At 42.7% G+C, this 17,172-nt stretch overlaps 1 protein-coding gene and 1 non-coding gene across 2 annotated transcripts in view; both read right to left on the reverse strand.

Moving 5' to 3' along the window:
• EIF2AK4 (eukaryotic translation initiation factor 2 alpha kinase 4) overlaps nucleotides 1-17,172 on the reverse strand; it is a 105,380-nt gene that overhangs the window by 16,412 nt on the left and 71,796 nt on the right. The window contains exons 24-32 of the mRNA XM_037056095.1: nucleotides 15,649-15,698; nucleotides 14,520-14,688; nucleotides 13,123-13,239; nucleotides 11,581-11,646; nucleotides 5,881-6,051; nucleotides 5,354-5,488; nucleotides 3,485-3,592; nucleotides 2,502-2,630; nucleotides 786-872 (exon numbers count right to left, since the gene is read on the reverse strand). Coding sequence (XP_036911990.1) covers nucleotides 786-872; nucleotides 2,502-2,630; nucleotides 3,485-3,592; nucleotides 5,354-5,488; nucleotides 5,881-6,051; nucleotides 11,581-11,646; nucleotides 13,123-13,239; nucleotides 14,520-14,688; nucleotides 15,649-15,698 — 1,032 coding nt within the window. The remainder of the gene's footprint in view (nucleotides 1-785; nucleotides 873-2,501; nucleotides 2,631-3,484; nucleotides 3,593-5,353; nucleotides 5,489-5,880; nucleotides 6,052-11,580; nucleotides 11,647-13,122; nucleotides 13,240-14,519; nucleotides 14,689-15,648; nucleotides 15,699-17,172) is intronic.
• LOC118993651 (U6 spliceosomal RNA) lies at nucleotides 7,816-7,919 on the reverse strand. The gene has a single exon (XR_005067907.1). It is a non-coding gene; the product is annotated as a U6 spliceosomal RNA (small nuclear RNA).

Below are 17,172 nucleotides of genomic sequence, written 5' to 3' on the forward strand. Positions count from 1 at the left end.
TAAAATCTTAAAAAAAAAAAAGATGGAAGACATGAGTTACCAATTCAGGAATGAAAGAGGGATACAACTACAGATCCTATGGAAATGAGAGAACAGGAAATGTTTGAAAATCTAGATGAAATGGAAACATTCTAGGAAAGATACGAACTACCAAAACTCACTCATGAAGCAAAGGGCGACCTGAAAAGCACTATATCTAAGCCCATGTGGCTTTACTGGTGAACTCGACCAAATATATGAGCATGAAATAATACCAATTCTAAATAAATAAAATTCTCCAGAAAACAGAAAAGGAGACAATACTGCCCAATTCATTTTATGTGGCCAATATTACACTTATTAAAACTAGACAATGACATTATAAGAGAAAAACAAGGAGAAAAACATTGATTTTGATTTTTTCCCTTTAAAAACAGAAATAAAGGTTATGAGGTCGTATAGTTCTGAGCATTGTTAGTTAAACACAACAGTAAAACTGGTTAGTGAGCAGCCAGAAGATATGTCAGTCACCAGCATCAGCTCTAATTATTATTTTTATTTTCTTAGATGGAAAAAACTAGAAAAAAGTAGGAAAAAACTACAATGGCATTTTTTTTAAGTTCTAAGGAAATGTTCAGATTCTCTCCTCCTTATTGTATGTTTTCTCCAATAACAAGCCCGGCAACTCAGAGGGAGAGCAAAGTAATGGACTTCCACCCACATGCAAGTGGGGAGTCGGGCACTCCACAGTCAACACGAAGTTTTGGAAATCTACTGAACTGTGAAAGCTTTCCTTTGGTCTTTACCTTGACGTGGCTCCCTTCTTTATCTGAGACGAGGGCCACATAGGTGATTTCGTGATGTCTGCAGTACTCCTGCAATTCCTCCTGGGACTGAAATAAACAAACAGTGCATGAAATAAACACGGAGCACCTGGGGCAGCTGCAAGGAACTAAAAGGAATGAAAACACTGGGTTCAACTGTCTTCTCGAAGTGAACATGCTGACCTCAGGGATTATGAACGTTAAGGAAGCACCGTACAGAAGTCTAAGGAAGGGGAGACCTCCCTTGCTGTCGCTACTTACACTGCTGTTCTAAGGGGCCCTGGGCTGTCAGTGCATAAGTAAGAGGTTTTCAGAAGCTTCGGATCTTCCCCCACCTTTTCTTCTGATTGAATTCATTGGGGTGACACTGCTTAGCAAAATTATACAGGCTTCAGGTGCACAATTCCACAACACACCATTTCTGCACTGTATTGCGTGTTCACCACCCCAAGTCAAGTCTCCTTCCATCACCATTTATCCCACTATACCCTGCTCCACGTCCCCCCTACCCTCCAGAAGCTTCAAATCTTGATGGGAGGTGCCAGAAATTATACAACACACACACACACACACACACACACACACACACACACACGAAAGGCTTTTGAGGAAAGCAAAGGCAAAAAATAATAGATGGTGAAAAGCAGAACTGAATGATAAAGCAAAGGGCATTGGAGCAGAGAAGCCTGCAAGGGGATGTCACTGGGCAGGACTGAAGTCACTGTTACATTTTACTGGAAGACACAGCATTTCTCTAACTATTTATGAAGCAAGTTAACGTATGGAAGACAGTACTGCTCTGAAATGATTAAAAACTATTGCTCAGCTCACTTCTGACATGAATTTTTACATAACATAAAAAAGGACAGCTTCAGAAACAACTTGTCAGATGATGGGAAAAGAGCCGCAGGGAGTGGGGGTCTGCCTCCCCAGGCATCGATCTCTTCAGGCTCTGAGGCACCGAGTGTGGGTGAACATGTGCACAACGTGATGGCCACCCAGGGGTTCAGTCAGGTATGAGAGGGCTGAGGACACAAAGCTAAAAACACAGTAAACACAGAATGTCTCTGGGGAGTGTGGCAGGCAGGAAAATGGATGGCAAAGGTGTCCACGTCCTCATCCCCAGAACCCGGGAATTTACGATCTTATGTGGGAAAAGGGACTTTGCGGATGTGATCAAGTTAAGGATTTGGAGATAGGGAGATTATCCTGGGTTAGCTGGGCGCACCCAGTGCAATCACAAGGGTCCTTGTATGAAGAGACAGGAGGGACGGAGTTAGAGAGATGTAAGGGCAGAAGCAGAGGTCAGAGAGGAAGGACGATGCTACACTGCCAAGTTCGAAGACAGAGGACGGGGGCAGGAGCCAAAGAACGGGGGAAGACTCCAGGAGCTGGAAAAGGCAAGGAAATGGATCTCACCCACAAGGTCTTCAGAAAGAATAACCCTACCAACACCCTAAGTTGAGTCCAGCTACTACTGATTTCAGACTTCTGAAGTCCAGAAATATACTCAACTAATAAACTGTGTTGTTTTTAACTGCTAAGTGTGTGGTGACTTGTTACTGTGGAATGAGAAAGGAATACAGGGAGCAACTGTAACTGCAGAGGGAGCCTGAGAACCCACGGTGGTGGAGGACAATTTGCCACGGAAGCCGTGACTATCTGCACTCCACTCACTGGTGCCGTTTGTCTCATTACCTGTGACCAGTCGTACATGATTTCTGCCGTGATTCCTGCCGTCCAGAGTTTCTGGGTGATGTTGATGGCCCTGGGCATGGACATCTGGCCAACACTTACAACCAGGAGGTCACAAGAGCTCACTGGAACCTGGATCGGAAAGAGAGTGATGACATGTAGGAGAGCATGACTACAGGCATGTGGGGGCACCAATACCAGGAGGGAGGTAGTGCTTATGCGAAGACGGGTTTTGAAATCTGGTGCAGCAACACATGTGCAGAAGCCTTTGCTTCAAAATTATATAGTAAAAAAAAAAAAGAAATAGCACAGTTAAAAAACTATAATATTAGTGTTTTTAAAAAATATTTTCTTTACTTATTTTTAGAGAAAGGGGAAGGGAAGGAGAAAGAGTGGGAGAGAAACATCAATGTGTGGTTGCCTCTTATGTTTCCCCTACTGGGGACCTGGCCTGCAACCCAGGCATGTGCCCTGACTGGGAATCAAACCTGTGACCCTTTGCTTCACAGGCCTGTGCTCAATCCACTGAGCTACACCAGCCAGGGCTTAATATTAGTGTTTTAAGATAGAAATTATTTCAATTACCCTAAGCCACCATTCAGAAAGATACTTTTCCTCTGAGAAAACTAATCTTGCCTGAAACACAACGGAAAAAGAACCATTTTTAGTCCTGTAGAATACAGGAGGATTTCTGAACAACGGGCTTTGGTACGAGTCTGTTAACAACTACAACACCTCCCACTTACACAGGTTACTGTGGATGAGGGGAGTGAGGCTAGAAAAGGAGGAGTGGATTGTCTGAGATCCCCCAGCTAGAGCCTAAGAACTGAAATGCAAGGATTCACACAGAGTTTTGGGTTTGTCTATCATGGCAAAGATGATCTCCCAAATCCTGGTCTACCACTGCCACACCTGGCGGGTCCACATACATGACTGTAAAATGAAAGACAACTTGAGGCATGCTGGAAAGAAAAGGCAGAACTTACAGGTTCTTCCATGTTGAAGACAGCAGCAGATATCTTGTCGATAGCTATGCTGACCCCAATGGCGGTGGGAACTGGCCCCAGAGCCTGTGGTCCTCTGAACTGGGGAATCTGCAGAGAGAGATACATAGCTCTGTCATGAAACAGAAAAGAAATAGCAAGTAAGGGCAAAGCAATGTTTAGAGGGCATGCACTCTCAGCAACTTATCATCAAAGCGTTCAACAAAAAGACGCACGTGTGTATGTGGCAAGAGAGAGAAGCAAGCACACATGCAGATTTAGGAAAATGTCGCATCCGGAATTTCACCGTTCACTATGGCAGCTGCTAGCCACGTGTGGTTTGAGCACTTGAGATACAGCTAATGTGAGCTGAAGGGTGCTGTGTGTAAAATACACACTGGGTGCAAAGATTCAGAATAAAAAAGAGAACATGAAATACATGAAATAGCTCATTAATAATTTTTAAAATTCTGATTACATGTTGAAATAATATTTTGAATGTATTGTATTAAATGAAACATATTATCAGAATTAATTCTACCTGTTTCTCTTTACTATTTTATATTACTAGTTAATTTAAAATGTAACATATAGGTTCTGGAGCAAAGAGGGGTAAGTACACTTCTCCCTATTCCTCCTGCTAATTAAGTACAGCTAAAATTCCTGGACACTACAGATAAATCGAACATAAAAGGGCTCTGAAGTAGAAAGGGGGCCAGGAACCACATGACACGTGGCTAGTTCCCTGGCTTTGGTCTTTGCCTCACGTATGCTGGGTGCCGGAAAAACCTGTGACCGAGACAGGCCAAAAAGAAACAACAAAAAAGCCCCGATGAAAATCTACTTTTTGTGCCCAAAATACAAAAAAAGTGGGGGGCAACACAGCAGCACAGAAAACTTAGACAATACCTGCCCTGTTCCAGCCAAGAAACATTATGACTAAACTTCTAACTAAAGACAAAGAAAAAAAACTCTTTAAAACCATCAAGTGAGAATCACCATTCCTATAGAGGAAAAATAATTCCAGTAACAGCAGATTTTTCATCAGAAACCAGAAATGCGGGGGAAATACAATAGACTCTCTTCTCTTGAGTTTCTTGAAGTCTGACAGTCAAGGGAGTAAGCCTAACACTGTCTGGTGTGGCTCTCAATGCATGTAGCACAGCACATCGCAGTGGGCGTGGGGTAAGGGACACACAGGCAGACACAGTCCCCACCCATCACGGGTGGTTACGGGAATCTACAAGTGGGTCAAATGGTCCAGAGTTATACACCCACAGTAAACCAATGTCCACCTCCTGGTGTGGATATTTTATTACAATTATGCCAGGTTTAATTATGGGAAGAAACGAGGTAAAGGTAAACAAACCTCTCTATTATCTTTGCAATTTCCTGTAAATCTATAATTACTTTAAAATAAAACTTCAAAACCATTACAAGTGTGGTCCACAAGACATTTCCATTCCTCTTCTTAGATAAAAGATATAGAGCCCTGGCTGGTGTAGCCCAGTGGATTGAGCGCGGGCCTGCAAACCACACAACCGCGGTTCGATTCCCAGTCAGGGCACATGCTTGGGTTGCAGGCCAGTTTCCGGTTCCTGGCAGGGGATGCTCGAGAGGCAACCATACATTGATATTTCTCTATTTCTCTCTCTCTCTCTCTCTCTCTCTCTCTCGCCTTCCCTTTTCCTCTTAAATAAATAAATAAAACCTTAAAAAAAGAGAGAGAGAGAAAAAAGATATACAGGTGTTTGATTATAATTGTACTACTGGTTCAATTTTTCTGTAGGTCTGAAAATTTTCAAAATAACAAGTTGAGAAAGAGGTGAAATTAAGCCAGAATAGATCAACAAATCCAGGGCCAGCCCTCACCAGCAGGTCGTATCTGCCGCCGGCTGCAAGGATTTCAGACACAGCCCTCTGCCTCCGTCTGATGAACGCCACAAACTGGAAGATGATCCCGCCGTGCTGCTGCACCTTGTAAACCAAGCCCAAGTTGATCAGGACCTGCCGAGGAGAATGCCACAAATGTGTCAAAGGCACTGTTTTCCATCAGCAGCATCAGGACAACATATTAGTATAAAATATTCTGTAAGATCTGGCAGGCACAAAGTTTGTCTAGCTACAGCCTGCCAAGTAAGAGAAACTGCCTTCTTCAAGAATAACCACTTCTCTGAGGAGAACATAGTAAGAATTGCTGCACAATAGGAATTGTGATGCTTGCACAGAAATTCTGACTTAAGCCAAAATCATTACTAGATATCATGTTCCAAAATGTAGAAAGCAGAGCTCTTCTGGAAAAATAAAACATTATTAGCATTAATAAAATAAAGCTCATCTCCCTCTTGTGCTGTTATTAACGCTACACATGTGCACTGCCAGAACCCCAGTGGGCAAACCTGTAACTTTACGCCAAGTTTCTTCAACAGTCCAACAACCTCCTCTAGATCTTTTAAGCCATACTTCACCAGTTGGGCAACACCTGTTTTCTGTTTTATTAATGAATTTATTGCTGGTGTTAGATCTTGCAAATCTCCCTTCTGCTCAATAAATTTGTAGAGTCGACACAGCTGGAAGGCAAAGAGGCACAGTTAGCTTCCAGTCCACAGTAGGGAAGACTTACTTTGCACTGTGTTTTCTATACTCAGGGGGACCCAGAAGAGCCTTTGCACCTCCAAGAGGAGGATTTTGTAGTTGGGTATTTTAGCCTTTACCACAGTCCCAAATGAGGATTATCCTTTCCAACAACTCCAAAAAGCACCTCACAGAAGTGCTTCAGGCACCTCCTCACAGTTCATTTTTAGTCACACACTTACTCATAGTTTATGCTGACCCCAGAAGAGCAGACCTTGGCTCTAGCAGAGCCTCCATTATATATTCTGAAGCCAGCATTGTTCCCCTTTCCATCCTCATTCTCATATATTCCCACTACTACAAGCACACAAGTGGGGTGGGGGCAGGAAGGCAAAGTCTGGCTTGTTCTGATACCACACCGAGTCAGTCAGAAATCCCCTCTCCTCCCTTTGCCTGAATGATTCCTCTTTGTAGCTGGGGGATGCAGCTCAGGTGTTGTCTCCTGAAGGCAGCTTCCTGATCTACTCTTCTCTCCAGCTCAGACCTCAGTCCCAGCTCCCAGCTCTCACCAGCTGTACGCATTGTCCTCCCCAGGAGAGGGAAGGGACTAGTGATGACTGCTCTGTGGGCCAGGCACAGTCATGGCACAGAGCAAGAGAAGAGGAAATAACTGGGATTATAAAACCGGAGAGAAAACTAACAGGAGCTTCAGTGGAAATTATTAAGAAACAAGATTCTATATCAAGGCTGTAGGTAAGCAGAACCTGGTTCAACTCTAAACTGGCAATTGGAAACTAAGAGCTGAATGAAGAGTCAGCTTAATATAGTTTAATATAATAATCATAAATCATTTGTATTTCTTAAAAACTCAAAAATTGTTAAAATCCCCTATAATCTCTTTACGAAAAATAAAGTATTTTAATTTTAAAAAATATTTTATTTATTTATTTTTAGAGAGGGGAAGGGAAGGAGAAAGAGTGGGAGAGAAACATCAATGTGTGGTTGCCTCTCATGTGTCTTCTACTGGGGACCTGGCCTGCAACCCAGGCATGTGCCCTGACTGGGAATTGAACCAGCGACCCTTTGCTTCACAGGCCCGTGCACAATCCACTGAGCTACATCAAACCAGGAAAATACTTTAACTTTTAAACAGTCTCATTTTAATTTTTCTTCTTAGTAAAATTATTTCTTCTCAATAAACTTTTTCATTAAATTCCCTCATTAATAAAATAACCAGAAGCATTTGTGTCAGCATCCCCAGGTTTGGGTCCTCACCCTGTCACCAACTAACTCCATGTCACTTTGGACAACTCACAATATCTCCTTGGGCGTCAGCACTTCCTTTGTAAAATAAGAAGACTGGCCCAGATATTTGAAACTGTTTTGCAATATTTAAAAAAAAAAAATATAGCCCTGGCTGGTGTGGCTCAGTGGATTGAGCGCGGGCCTGTGAAGCAGAGGATCGCAGTTTGATTCCCAGTCGGGGCGCATGCCTGGGTTGCGGGCCAGGTCCCCAGTAGGGGACACATGAAAAGCAACCACACATTGATGTTTCTCTCCCACTCTTTCTCCTTCCCATCTCCTCTCTCTAGAAATACATAAATAAAATATATTTAAAATATATATATTTTATTCATTATGCTATTACAATTGTCCCATTTCCCCCCCTTCATTCCCCTCCACCCTGCACACCCTCTCCCACCCACATTCCCTCCACTTTAGTTCATGTCCATGTGCCATAAGTTCTTTATTTTTTTATGTAAAATATGGAACGCTTCATGAATTTGCGTGTCATCCTTGTGCAGGGGCCATGCTAGTCTCTGTATCATTCCAATTTTAGTGTATGTGCTGCCAAAGCGAGCACTCATAGTTCTTTAGCTTCTACATTTCCCATACTATTCTTACCCTCCGCATCTATTTTCTACCTACCATCTATGCTACTTATTCTCTGTACCTTTTCCCCCTCCCTCCTGTTGCTAACCCACCATTTGATCTCCATTTCTGTGGTTCTGTTCCTCTTCTAGTTGTTTGCTTTGTTTTTCTTTTTGTTTTAGGTGTGGTTAATAATTGTGTTTGCTGTCATTTCACTATATGTTTTTTATCTTCTTTTTCTTATATAAGTCCCCTTAACATTTCATATAATAGGGGCTTGGTGATGCTGAACTCCTTGAACTTGACCTTATCTGAGAAGCACTTTATCTGCCCTTCCATTCTAAATGAAAGCTTTGCTGGATAGAGCAATCTTGGATGTAGGTCCTTGCCTTTCATGACTTGGAATACTTCTTTCCAGCCCCTTCTTGCCTGTAAGGTCTCTTTTGAGAAATCAGCTGACAGTGTGATGGGAACTCCTTTGTAGGTAACTGTCCTTTTCTCTTGCTGCTTCTAGGATTCTTTCCTTCATTTTAATCTTGGCTAATGTAATGATGATGAGCCTTAGTGTGTACTTCCTCGGTCCAACTTCTTTGGGACTCTCTGAGCTTCCTGGACTTCCTGGAAGACTATTTCCTTTGCCAGATTGGGGAAGTTCTCCTTAACTATTTGTTCAAATAAGTTTTCCACTTGTTGCTCTTCCTCTTCCCCTTCTGGTACTCCTATGATTCAGATGTTGGCATGTTTAAAGATGTCCTAGAGGTTCCTAAGCCTCTCCTCAATTTTTTTTGAATTCTTGTTTCTTCATTCTTTTCTGATTGGATGTTTCTTCCTTCTGGTCCACTCCATTGATCTGAGTCCCGGTTTCCTTCCCATCACTATTGGTTCCCTGTGCATTTTCCCTTCATTTCACTTAGTGTAGCCTTCATTTGTTCATCTAAGTTGCAACCAAATTCAATCAATTCCGTGAGCACCCTGATCACCAGTGCTTTGAACTGTGCATCTGATAGGTTTGCTGTCTCTTCATTGCTTAGTTGTATTTTTTCTGGAGCTTTGATCTGTTCTTCCGTTTGGGCCATTTTTTCTTTTGTCTTGGCGTGCCTGTTTCGTAGTGAGAGGCAGAGCCTTAGGTGTTCACCAGGGCATGGCAACCCAGTTGCTGGGTTATGACACTTTATATGTGTCAGGGGTCCAAGAGGAAACAATGGCGCTTGTTCTGCTCTCTGTTGGATTTCAGTCACTTCTGCAGTTTCCCCCAAGCATATTGGGCCCTGCTGGTGCTGATTCCCATGTGGATGGGTTTGTGTATATTCTAGGACCCTGTGGGTCTCTCCAACAAAGTCTCCTGTGAGGCTGGGAGTCGCTGCTGCTGGTGCCTCAACCCCCACAGGTGTTTCCAATTGGTGTTTTGAGGCTTTATTTTCCTGGGCTGGTACCCTGGGTTGCATGGTCTGTCTCACTCCCCAGTTTTGCCTGGTTTATCTGCGTGCGAATGTGGGACTGCCCCATCAGCCACCTTGCGTGTCGAGCCTGCTCCACAATCGCCGTCTCACTGGGTTTGCCTGTTGCCAACCCACGCCCAGGGTCCGACAGCCACCGCTTTTTTTGCTGTGACCCCTCTCCGCCCAGCCTCCGACTTTGCCCCTCCTACCAGTCTGGATGAATGTATCTATTTTAACTCCTTGGTTGTCGGACTTCCATACAGTCCCATTTTCAGTTCCGGTTGTTATTTTGTTTCTAAATTGTTGTGGTCCTTATTTTGGTTGTGTGAGGAGGCACAGTGTTGTCTACCTGTGCCTCCATCTTGGCCAGAAGACCTGTTTTGCAATATTTCTACTCCCTTTTCAATGTCCTTAGAGTTCCATTTTTAAATAATGAGAGTACCAACTGCCTTTATTAGATACTAATTGTTCCATTTTGAACTGACCAACCATAACTCTGAATTAACGCTTATCATTATTATCAAATGACCAGCAAAAAGAAGCTGACACTGTGGCAACTAATGCTGTTTTCCTGTGAGAGAGGGAAATCTTCTTGAAATGTGACATTAGTTCAAAGAACCTTTTGGGCTTGAACCTTCAGGTAGGGAAATGCTGAATCAGGCAGTTTCTTGAGTAGATGCTTTGTGTTATTTATATACATGAACTATTTGTACACATAGGTATGTGTTGTGTACATGTCTAGGGTATTAAGTAAACACTGTTTTTCGTATTAGAACATTATGCCATTGGGTCTCTTTGCATATCATCAATATCTCCTCCAATATTTAACATTGAAAATTGAGCCTGAATTTCTAGAACTCCCTGTACTATGTGTCTGCTTTACTTTCCTTGCTTGCAAATGGTAGAGGTGACTCTTAAGATATGTAAAATTTATTTTTCAGAGGGAGGGGAAGAGAGGGAGAAAAACATCAGTTGGCTGCCTCTCGCAGGTCCCTAACAGGGGAATTGGCCCTGCAACCCAGGCACGTGTGCCCTGCCCTGACTGGGAAGCGAACTGGCTCAGTTCACAGGCCAGCACTGCACACACTAAGCCACACCAGCCAGGACTGCGGGACATCCTAAATGGTGGTTTACGTGTGCCCTGTGAAAGCTGTTTTGAAGAGCTGAGGGTAGATACATGCTGCCTATATCCCCTCGTGGCTTTTATCCCCCCTTATAAATAAGCAAACATTCACTTCCATCCCAGCCTCATAATATCACACTACTTAAAATGTTTAAAGTTTCCCCCCTCCAGGCCCTGCACACACACTATAGAGTAATGAATATTAAGATTAATTAAGAATTGAAAACAGTCTGTGGACTGCTCAACCTGCTCATTATATCCCTAGCACTCTGCCTGCTGCACTGTAAGTGTCTAAGAGATTGAGTGACTCTGCCTGACCTGTGGATATTTTAATCTATCCCATATGTGAATTCTGCTGATCACCACAGGATCACGTAACTGAATGTCAGTCCAAAGGCTACAAGGGTTCTGGAAAGATTTTTTTTAATCTCTCTTATATAAATATTCAGGAAAGTGTAAGAAATCCCTGTTGTCTTCTGATTTTCAGCAACTCAGTTAAGTGCGGTCTACTCTGCCAAAGATCTGGGCTCAATCTGATGACTGCAGAGAGAATACAATGAACCTGGTTACCCGAGGAGATATTCCTCGCGCCCAGTGGGATCAAATGCAAGGTTTTAGGAGCAGAAAATGTACCAGAAAAGCAAGAGCTTTAATTCAAGACCCAGCTGGGATCAGTGGGGTGTGGAATGGGTGGTACCCAAATGAATCTGCAGAGCTCTGTGCCTTACTCTGGTCCCACAGACTGTTTCAGAGGAGGACAGCTAGTACCAGACCTGCTCAGCAGGAGGCTCTACCAAGCACGGCCTCTACGCGGGGTGTGAAAGAGAGGCATCTGGTGATGGAGAAAGAACATGATGATTACAGCACATTAAGTAGCAGCATGGAGAGGCATTCTTTGATCACAACACTGGTTTCCCTCTTGCCTTAACCCCAGAGGTTGCCATGGTACCTATTAACACCCAAGGGAAAACCGCATCTGCGAGGTGGTGGCAGGAAGTGCGACTGCCTCACTGCGGCAAGAATCTGGAGATGTTTCCTGGTATCACTGATTCAGAGCGTGAGCTGTAACAACTCCATTAGGAGGTACTTACACTATTAGGAGACAGCGACAGATTACAAAATTTAGCTTCCACTTCTCTCCTCGTCAGCTTTTCTGTCTAATGTAGAAGAAAAAAAGGTAACAGTGAGAGTAACCAAATGGCCCTGAACAAGATAAAATTTTCAGGTTAATCCTGACAAGTACAGTCTTTATTTTGGATAAACTGCTCCTAATTATGAAGGATGGAATAATTCTATAATTTACAAAAAAGTTTTTCCCCAATTCACATAAAACGTTGTTTTAAAATTTGAAAGATCCTGACACGAAAGACTTAAAAAGCGGCAAGTTGCATCTGCTGAATGATATGGCAGCTCAGAGTTGGACAGGCTTAACCGGGGCTCTTCCGTCTGGGTGGGGAGGGCGTCCACGGATCTGCGACTCCTGACAAAGACTTTGCACTGACAGGCTCAGCATTTCCTCCCGCACTGGCAGCCTGGCTGTGGCTGTGGGACATGAACACGGCTGACCGGAAGTCCCTCTGCAAGTTCCCTGGGGTTTCTGCCAGTCTTTGACTGACTTCATATCGCATCCGCCACTGCTAAAGAGCAGCAGCACTTTGGGGGGAGGAGAGAACCACTGGAAACATACAGTAAGGCTAGGGTCCTCGAGACATACCTCCGGAAAAGCTATTTAAGCCTTTTGGTGAATGAAGAACAATAAGCCATCATGGACTTCCACTATTTGTCCGGCATTAACCACAGACTGTTTGGCTCTGTTAGTTACTGAGTCTTTTAGATGCCTCTTATTATGAAAACAATATTTAACTTGAAAAGAAGTTAGAAAAGATAAGCAAACATTCACTTCCATCCCAGCCTCGTAATATCACACTACTTAAAATGTTCAAAGTTTCCCCCCTCCAGGCCCTGCACACACACTGTAGAGTAATGAATATTAAGATACGGCGGATTAAGAGAAGTAACTGGAGATGCCACCGCCCCAGGCCCACAGGAAGGAGGTGCTAACTGAGGCTCCCACAGAGATTTAAACCACTCTGCCCCAATCCAGCCAATGCAAATCTTGGAGTGACTTTACTGATATGCACAGGTAGGTTGGAAGAATTAAGGGCAGAGCATAAATCTTCTATTCTCACTCCCTTCTCTGGGACTCTGCAAGTTAAGTATAACCGCACTTGTGAGGGTGGAGTGAGTGAGTCCACGTGAAGAGATTACTGTAATGCTTGCCACATGGCTCAGGTGCTCAATAAAGCTCACTATTGGCAAGTATCAGCACTGACTTTTTGCCTTTAGAAGTAGGTTAGTGAAGAACTTTACTGCCTTACAAATGAAATAAGACTATTTGATCTTTTGAAATCAGAAGTTAGCCTTAAAAAACACCCTGGAGGTCACTAGTAGTGCAGGCTTAGTCCAGATAAAAGCTCAACCAATACTTGGTAACTGAATCAAAGAGAATTGGTTCTTTCACCAGGAGGGAAGGAGGTAAAAGTCCCAATTCAATGTTATGGTTACATCAGTAAGAAAATGCCCATGGACTATTTTTATCCTTCCTCATCAAGTCAAAGTAATTCAGTGCTTACCACAGCATCACACAGAATAATGTACACTTGACTGAGTTTATCTTCTGGGATCCCACAGTGTAAGAGCACTGCTTTCAATAACATGGTGTGGTTCAAATAAATATAGTAATTTCTTTCCTAGGATACCCAAAAGAAAAAAAAAGACTGTTTTCATTATAAAGGCAGTATACGTATGTGACCAAACCTAGGGTCTTACCACCGATTTATCATCCTAATACATGGGAGGACTGAACACAAAAAGATTGCATTTTAGCATATTGCTTTCTAGTTTACTTTTTCATATATATTCTTTTCACATTTGTTGTAGTCAAAGAGTGTAACATAACTTAACACTTCATTACACATACCAAAGACACTGTGGTCTTCAGCTGTGTTGAAAAGCCTGAGCAAATTCACACAGACTTCAAGAGGAAAGGGATTTTGTTAGAAGCACAGGCTGGTGGAATAGCTATCCTCACTTCTGCCCACACAAGCCAATCACTGAGTGAGCGTTCAGTCGTGAGCTGTGTGCTCAGCCAGGTGCAGTGGGGAAGGCAGAAAAGTAGACACATGGGTTCCGCCTGGAAAGAGCACAAATTCTGAGCGAGCTCTTCCCCTTGAGAGCACACCCATGCCTTCCCCTTTCCCCTTCTCTCACCTGAGCCCCAAAGGCCCTTCTTCTGCCTCTGTAACTTGTTTCCTGAGCCTATACAGCCCAGCTGGCTCACTCCTACTACCTCTAACTTTCTAAGTAAACTTTTTCTTATAATTTGGAGAAAAAGAGCACATACTCTGTCTGAACAACTAACAAGGAGCACAACTCAAGGAAGCAGGTGCTGTCTCATCTCAAGTGCTGTGTGAATTGAACAGAAAAGGTGGCCAGCCCATCAGTGGGGGAGCAGAAAGGCTTCCTGGGGAGAGAGGGCCCAAACCATGGTGGGCCAGAGAAAAGCCTCTCAACCCAAAGGAATGCTGGGAGTGAACAGCTCAGGCTGGTGAGACAGAAAGGAAAGGCCCAAGGAGAGCAAACCACTGTGCTGGAAGCAGTCCCCACTGGCGAGGGAGCATGCATGCGTGATGAAGAGTGAAGCTGGGGAGCTGAGAGATGGGGTGTAGGAGGGAGCCACCAAGGGTTCTGAAGAGGCTATGAAAGTGCCAAAAAAAGCATCCTAGGAATCTTAGCTTCATTTCTTGCATGTTGGAAGAATGGGCAGAGAAACAATACCCATCCCCCAAAACACAAGAGACAAAAACAAAGCCAGTTCCTGTCCAACTCTCCTCAGCCACTCCAGTAAAGTGGGATTCACAGTCGGTGCACACTGAGGAGCAGTTCTGTGGCCAGTCACCCCTCCCTGTGCTTGAGGAAGGACTCCAGTGGTCTGATGACAACCTCAGAACGTTAGAATATGGACAGGAACCTGAAGGGCTGGAAACTCCTGGATGATCTCATAGATAGTATAGATGACTTCAGCAGTGGGCAGAGAGCTGTTGGTGCTCGAGGTGACAATATCAAATGCACATTCTAGAAGTTCTTTGGGATGAAATCGGTCTAACTTGCGAGGTCTGAACACTCGTTCTATGCAGTATCTGGAGAGAGAAACCCAGATTTCTAAGGTCATTGCTTCCTGAAATAAAAAATGTATAAGAAATTGTTCAGCAAGATAAAAGTAACAAAAATGAAAAAATTAATCAGTGGTATGACCAAAAAAGCTTAAAAATAAGATTTGCCCAGAATAGTCTTGCCTTGTGATCTAGGTTCCAATTCCCAGTTTTCCAATAATGGAACTATGAGGCTTAATTGTTTTTCATTAAGTATTTGAGATAGAGATGAAATTACACACAAAACCTTAAGTGCTTGCTTTCTACACAGCAATACCCACACCTCAGGACTACGACTATTAATTGCTCACTTGCAGCTGAGAATAAAAGCAGGTAAAGAGTTTTGATTTCTTTTGAGGAAAGGATCTTTAGAGCAGGACGCCTACGTGACAACAATACTGCTGCAATTTACAGAGACCTCGGTGTCAGCCCCTCTGTGGTCTGTGAATGTACAGAAAACCTCCCCCAGGGCCAAGTGCCTGGGGCTCCTCAGTGTTCAGGGCTCCTGCTGGGTTAGCTCCGCTTCCCTGCACACAGCTTCTGTTCAGTTACCTGTGTAGGCAGTTTTCACACAGGGACCATTGGCCATTTGATTCTCCAATTAAATTTTAAAATAGGCCATCTGTGATCAAGAACAGCCAGATGTTTTCTTTCCCTAAGCAACCATTTGCGAAAGTAATTAATTATGTTGCTTGGGGATGTTTAGAAGTCATGGACTAGACTGCAGGAGCTTCAGGGAGCCACCCAACTGCTACCCCCCTTGTAAAGAGGGCTCTGACTGTCTTTGTCACTTTATAGACAGGGCTACTTACATGAGCTTTCTGACCATATCCCAAGTTCAATACTTTAAACCCCAAATTCTTTACTGTGTAAGGATCATAGAAGATAAAACATTCTTCCTGGGTTTCTTTCCCACATCCACCAAATGAAATCCCCACTGTTCCTTACCGTTTTAAATTCAAAATATTATTTCTTGCCACATATCTTGCAAAAGGAACCTGAAAAATAAAGTTTCAAAGGTCAATGTCAAGATGTGCCAACTAGCATACTTCTTTTGGTTTTTAAATAACAGCTTTATTGAAATAGAAATCAAATACCATAGAGCTCACCCTTCTAAAGTACAATTCAGTGGTTTTTTTGTACACACGCAAAGCTGTGTGCTACTTGTCACTCACAGTCCTTGACGTGTTCCTGAGTGTGTCAGTGAGCAGCAGACCTCACTGCCGCATACCCTGCCCACCTGAGTTGTTGTGGCTTTTAAGCTTGAGAAAAATTCACTTTTAGTTAAATATACTCTGCCGATTTTATTATGCCAAATTGAAATCAGTGCAAGTTATTTGGTTACCTGTGAATTTTTTAAAGTGTCATTTATGATAATGCAGTCTAAATGGCTACTCTCTTCTGGTGAATTTCTTGATTTTCCTATTGATCTTTTAGGAGAAATTCTTAAAAACTACCCACTAATAATCATTACAATTTATAAAACCATTTTCAGATTGTCCCAAGAGATCTGATAATATCACTGACTAATGGGTCAAATTCTAAAGGGTAATTACTTTTCATCTTTTGGAATTTCTGTGAGCTCACGGAAAGGGAGCTGATGTTCAAGAATCTACACTTCAGTCCCCTTATGTCGTGAGAAGCAGCAGCCATTCTAAGTATCACTATGTAAATGTCTGCACTTCTACCCTTTCGTTAACAGAGCCCACGTGTCTGATACGTTACGTATTCCCCTTTTACTCAGAATAACCCCAAATTGCTTTACTTACTGTAAGAGAAAAACAAGGCATGAATATAGAAGGATTTTGTTCCTTAAACCATAAAGCAAAATCTGTTCTTGCAATAAGCCGCACAACATAAACATGAAAAAGAAAAATACTATAATTTAGCACCCTCTCCAAAAAAATACAGTCAAAGGTTCAGTGTATTCTTTGACACATCACAACTCTACGGTAACACAAACAAGCTGGTGTTCATGGTCACTCACTCACAGGCACATGAGAGTATGTTTACACTTGACACATGTCAGACAATGCAAACATATAGTGCACCTTATGCATACACGAGGTTGGTTTTTTAAAACAAGTTTCACTCCTATAACAAAAATGGAATCATATTAGAGTTCCTTTGAAATATACATTTTCCCAGCTAACAATATACCATGGGTATGCCTACAGATCTAATGTAGATATAATTATATCTAAAAGATATACATATTTTTTGATCTTACACCTCTTTAATATTCCATAGTAAATTATGCAACTAACTTCCTTGGATAAACATGCAGTTTTCAATTTTTGACCACCATAACAATAAATATCCTTTTAATATTAATACACTGGTGTATTTTTATTTTCTTTAAATCAATTACTCAAAGTGGAATTGCTGGTTTACAGGGCACAGTTGTACATAATTAAAAATTTCTTTTAAATCTTTTTTTCAAAGATTATATTTATTTATCTTTAGAGGGGA

The sequence above is a fragment of the Sturnira hondurensis genome, unplaced genomic scaffold (genome assembly GCF_014824575.4).
Source record: "Sturnira hondurensis isolate 20B ecotype Veracruz unplaced genomic scaffold, ASM1482457v3 Scaffold0008782, whole genome shotgun sequence".
In the NCBI taxonomy this organism is placed as follows: Eukaryota; Metazoa; Chordata; class Mammalia; order Chiroptera; family Phyllostomidae; genus Sturnira; species Sturnira hondurensis.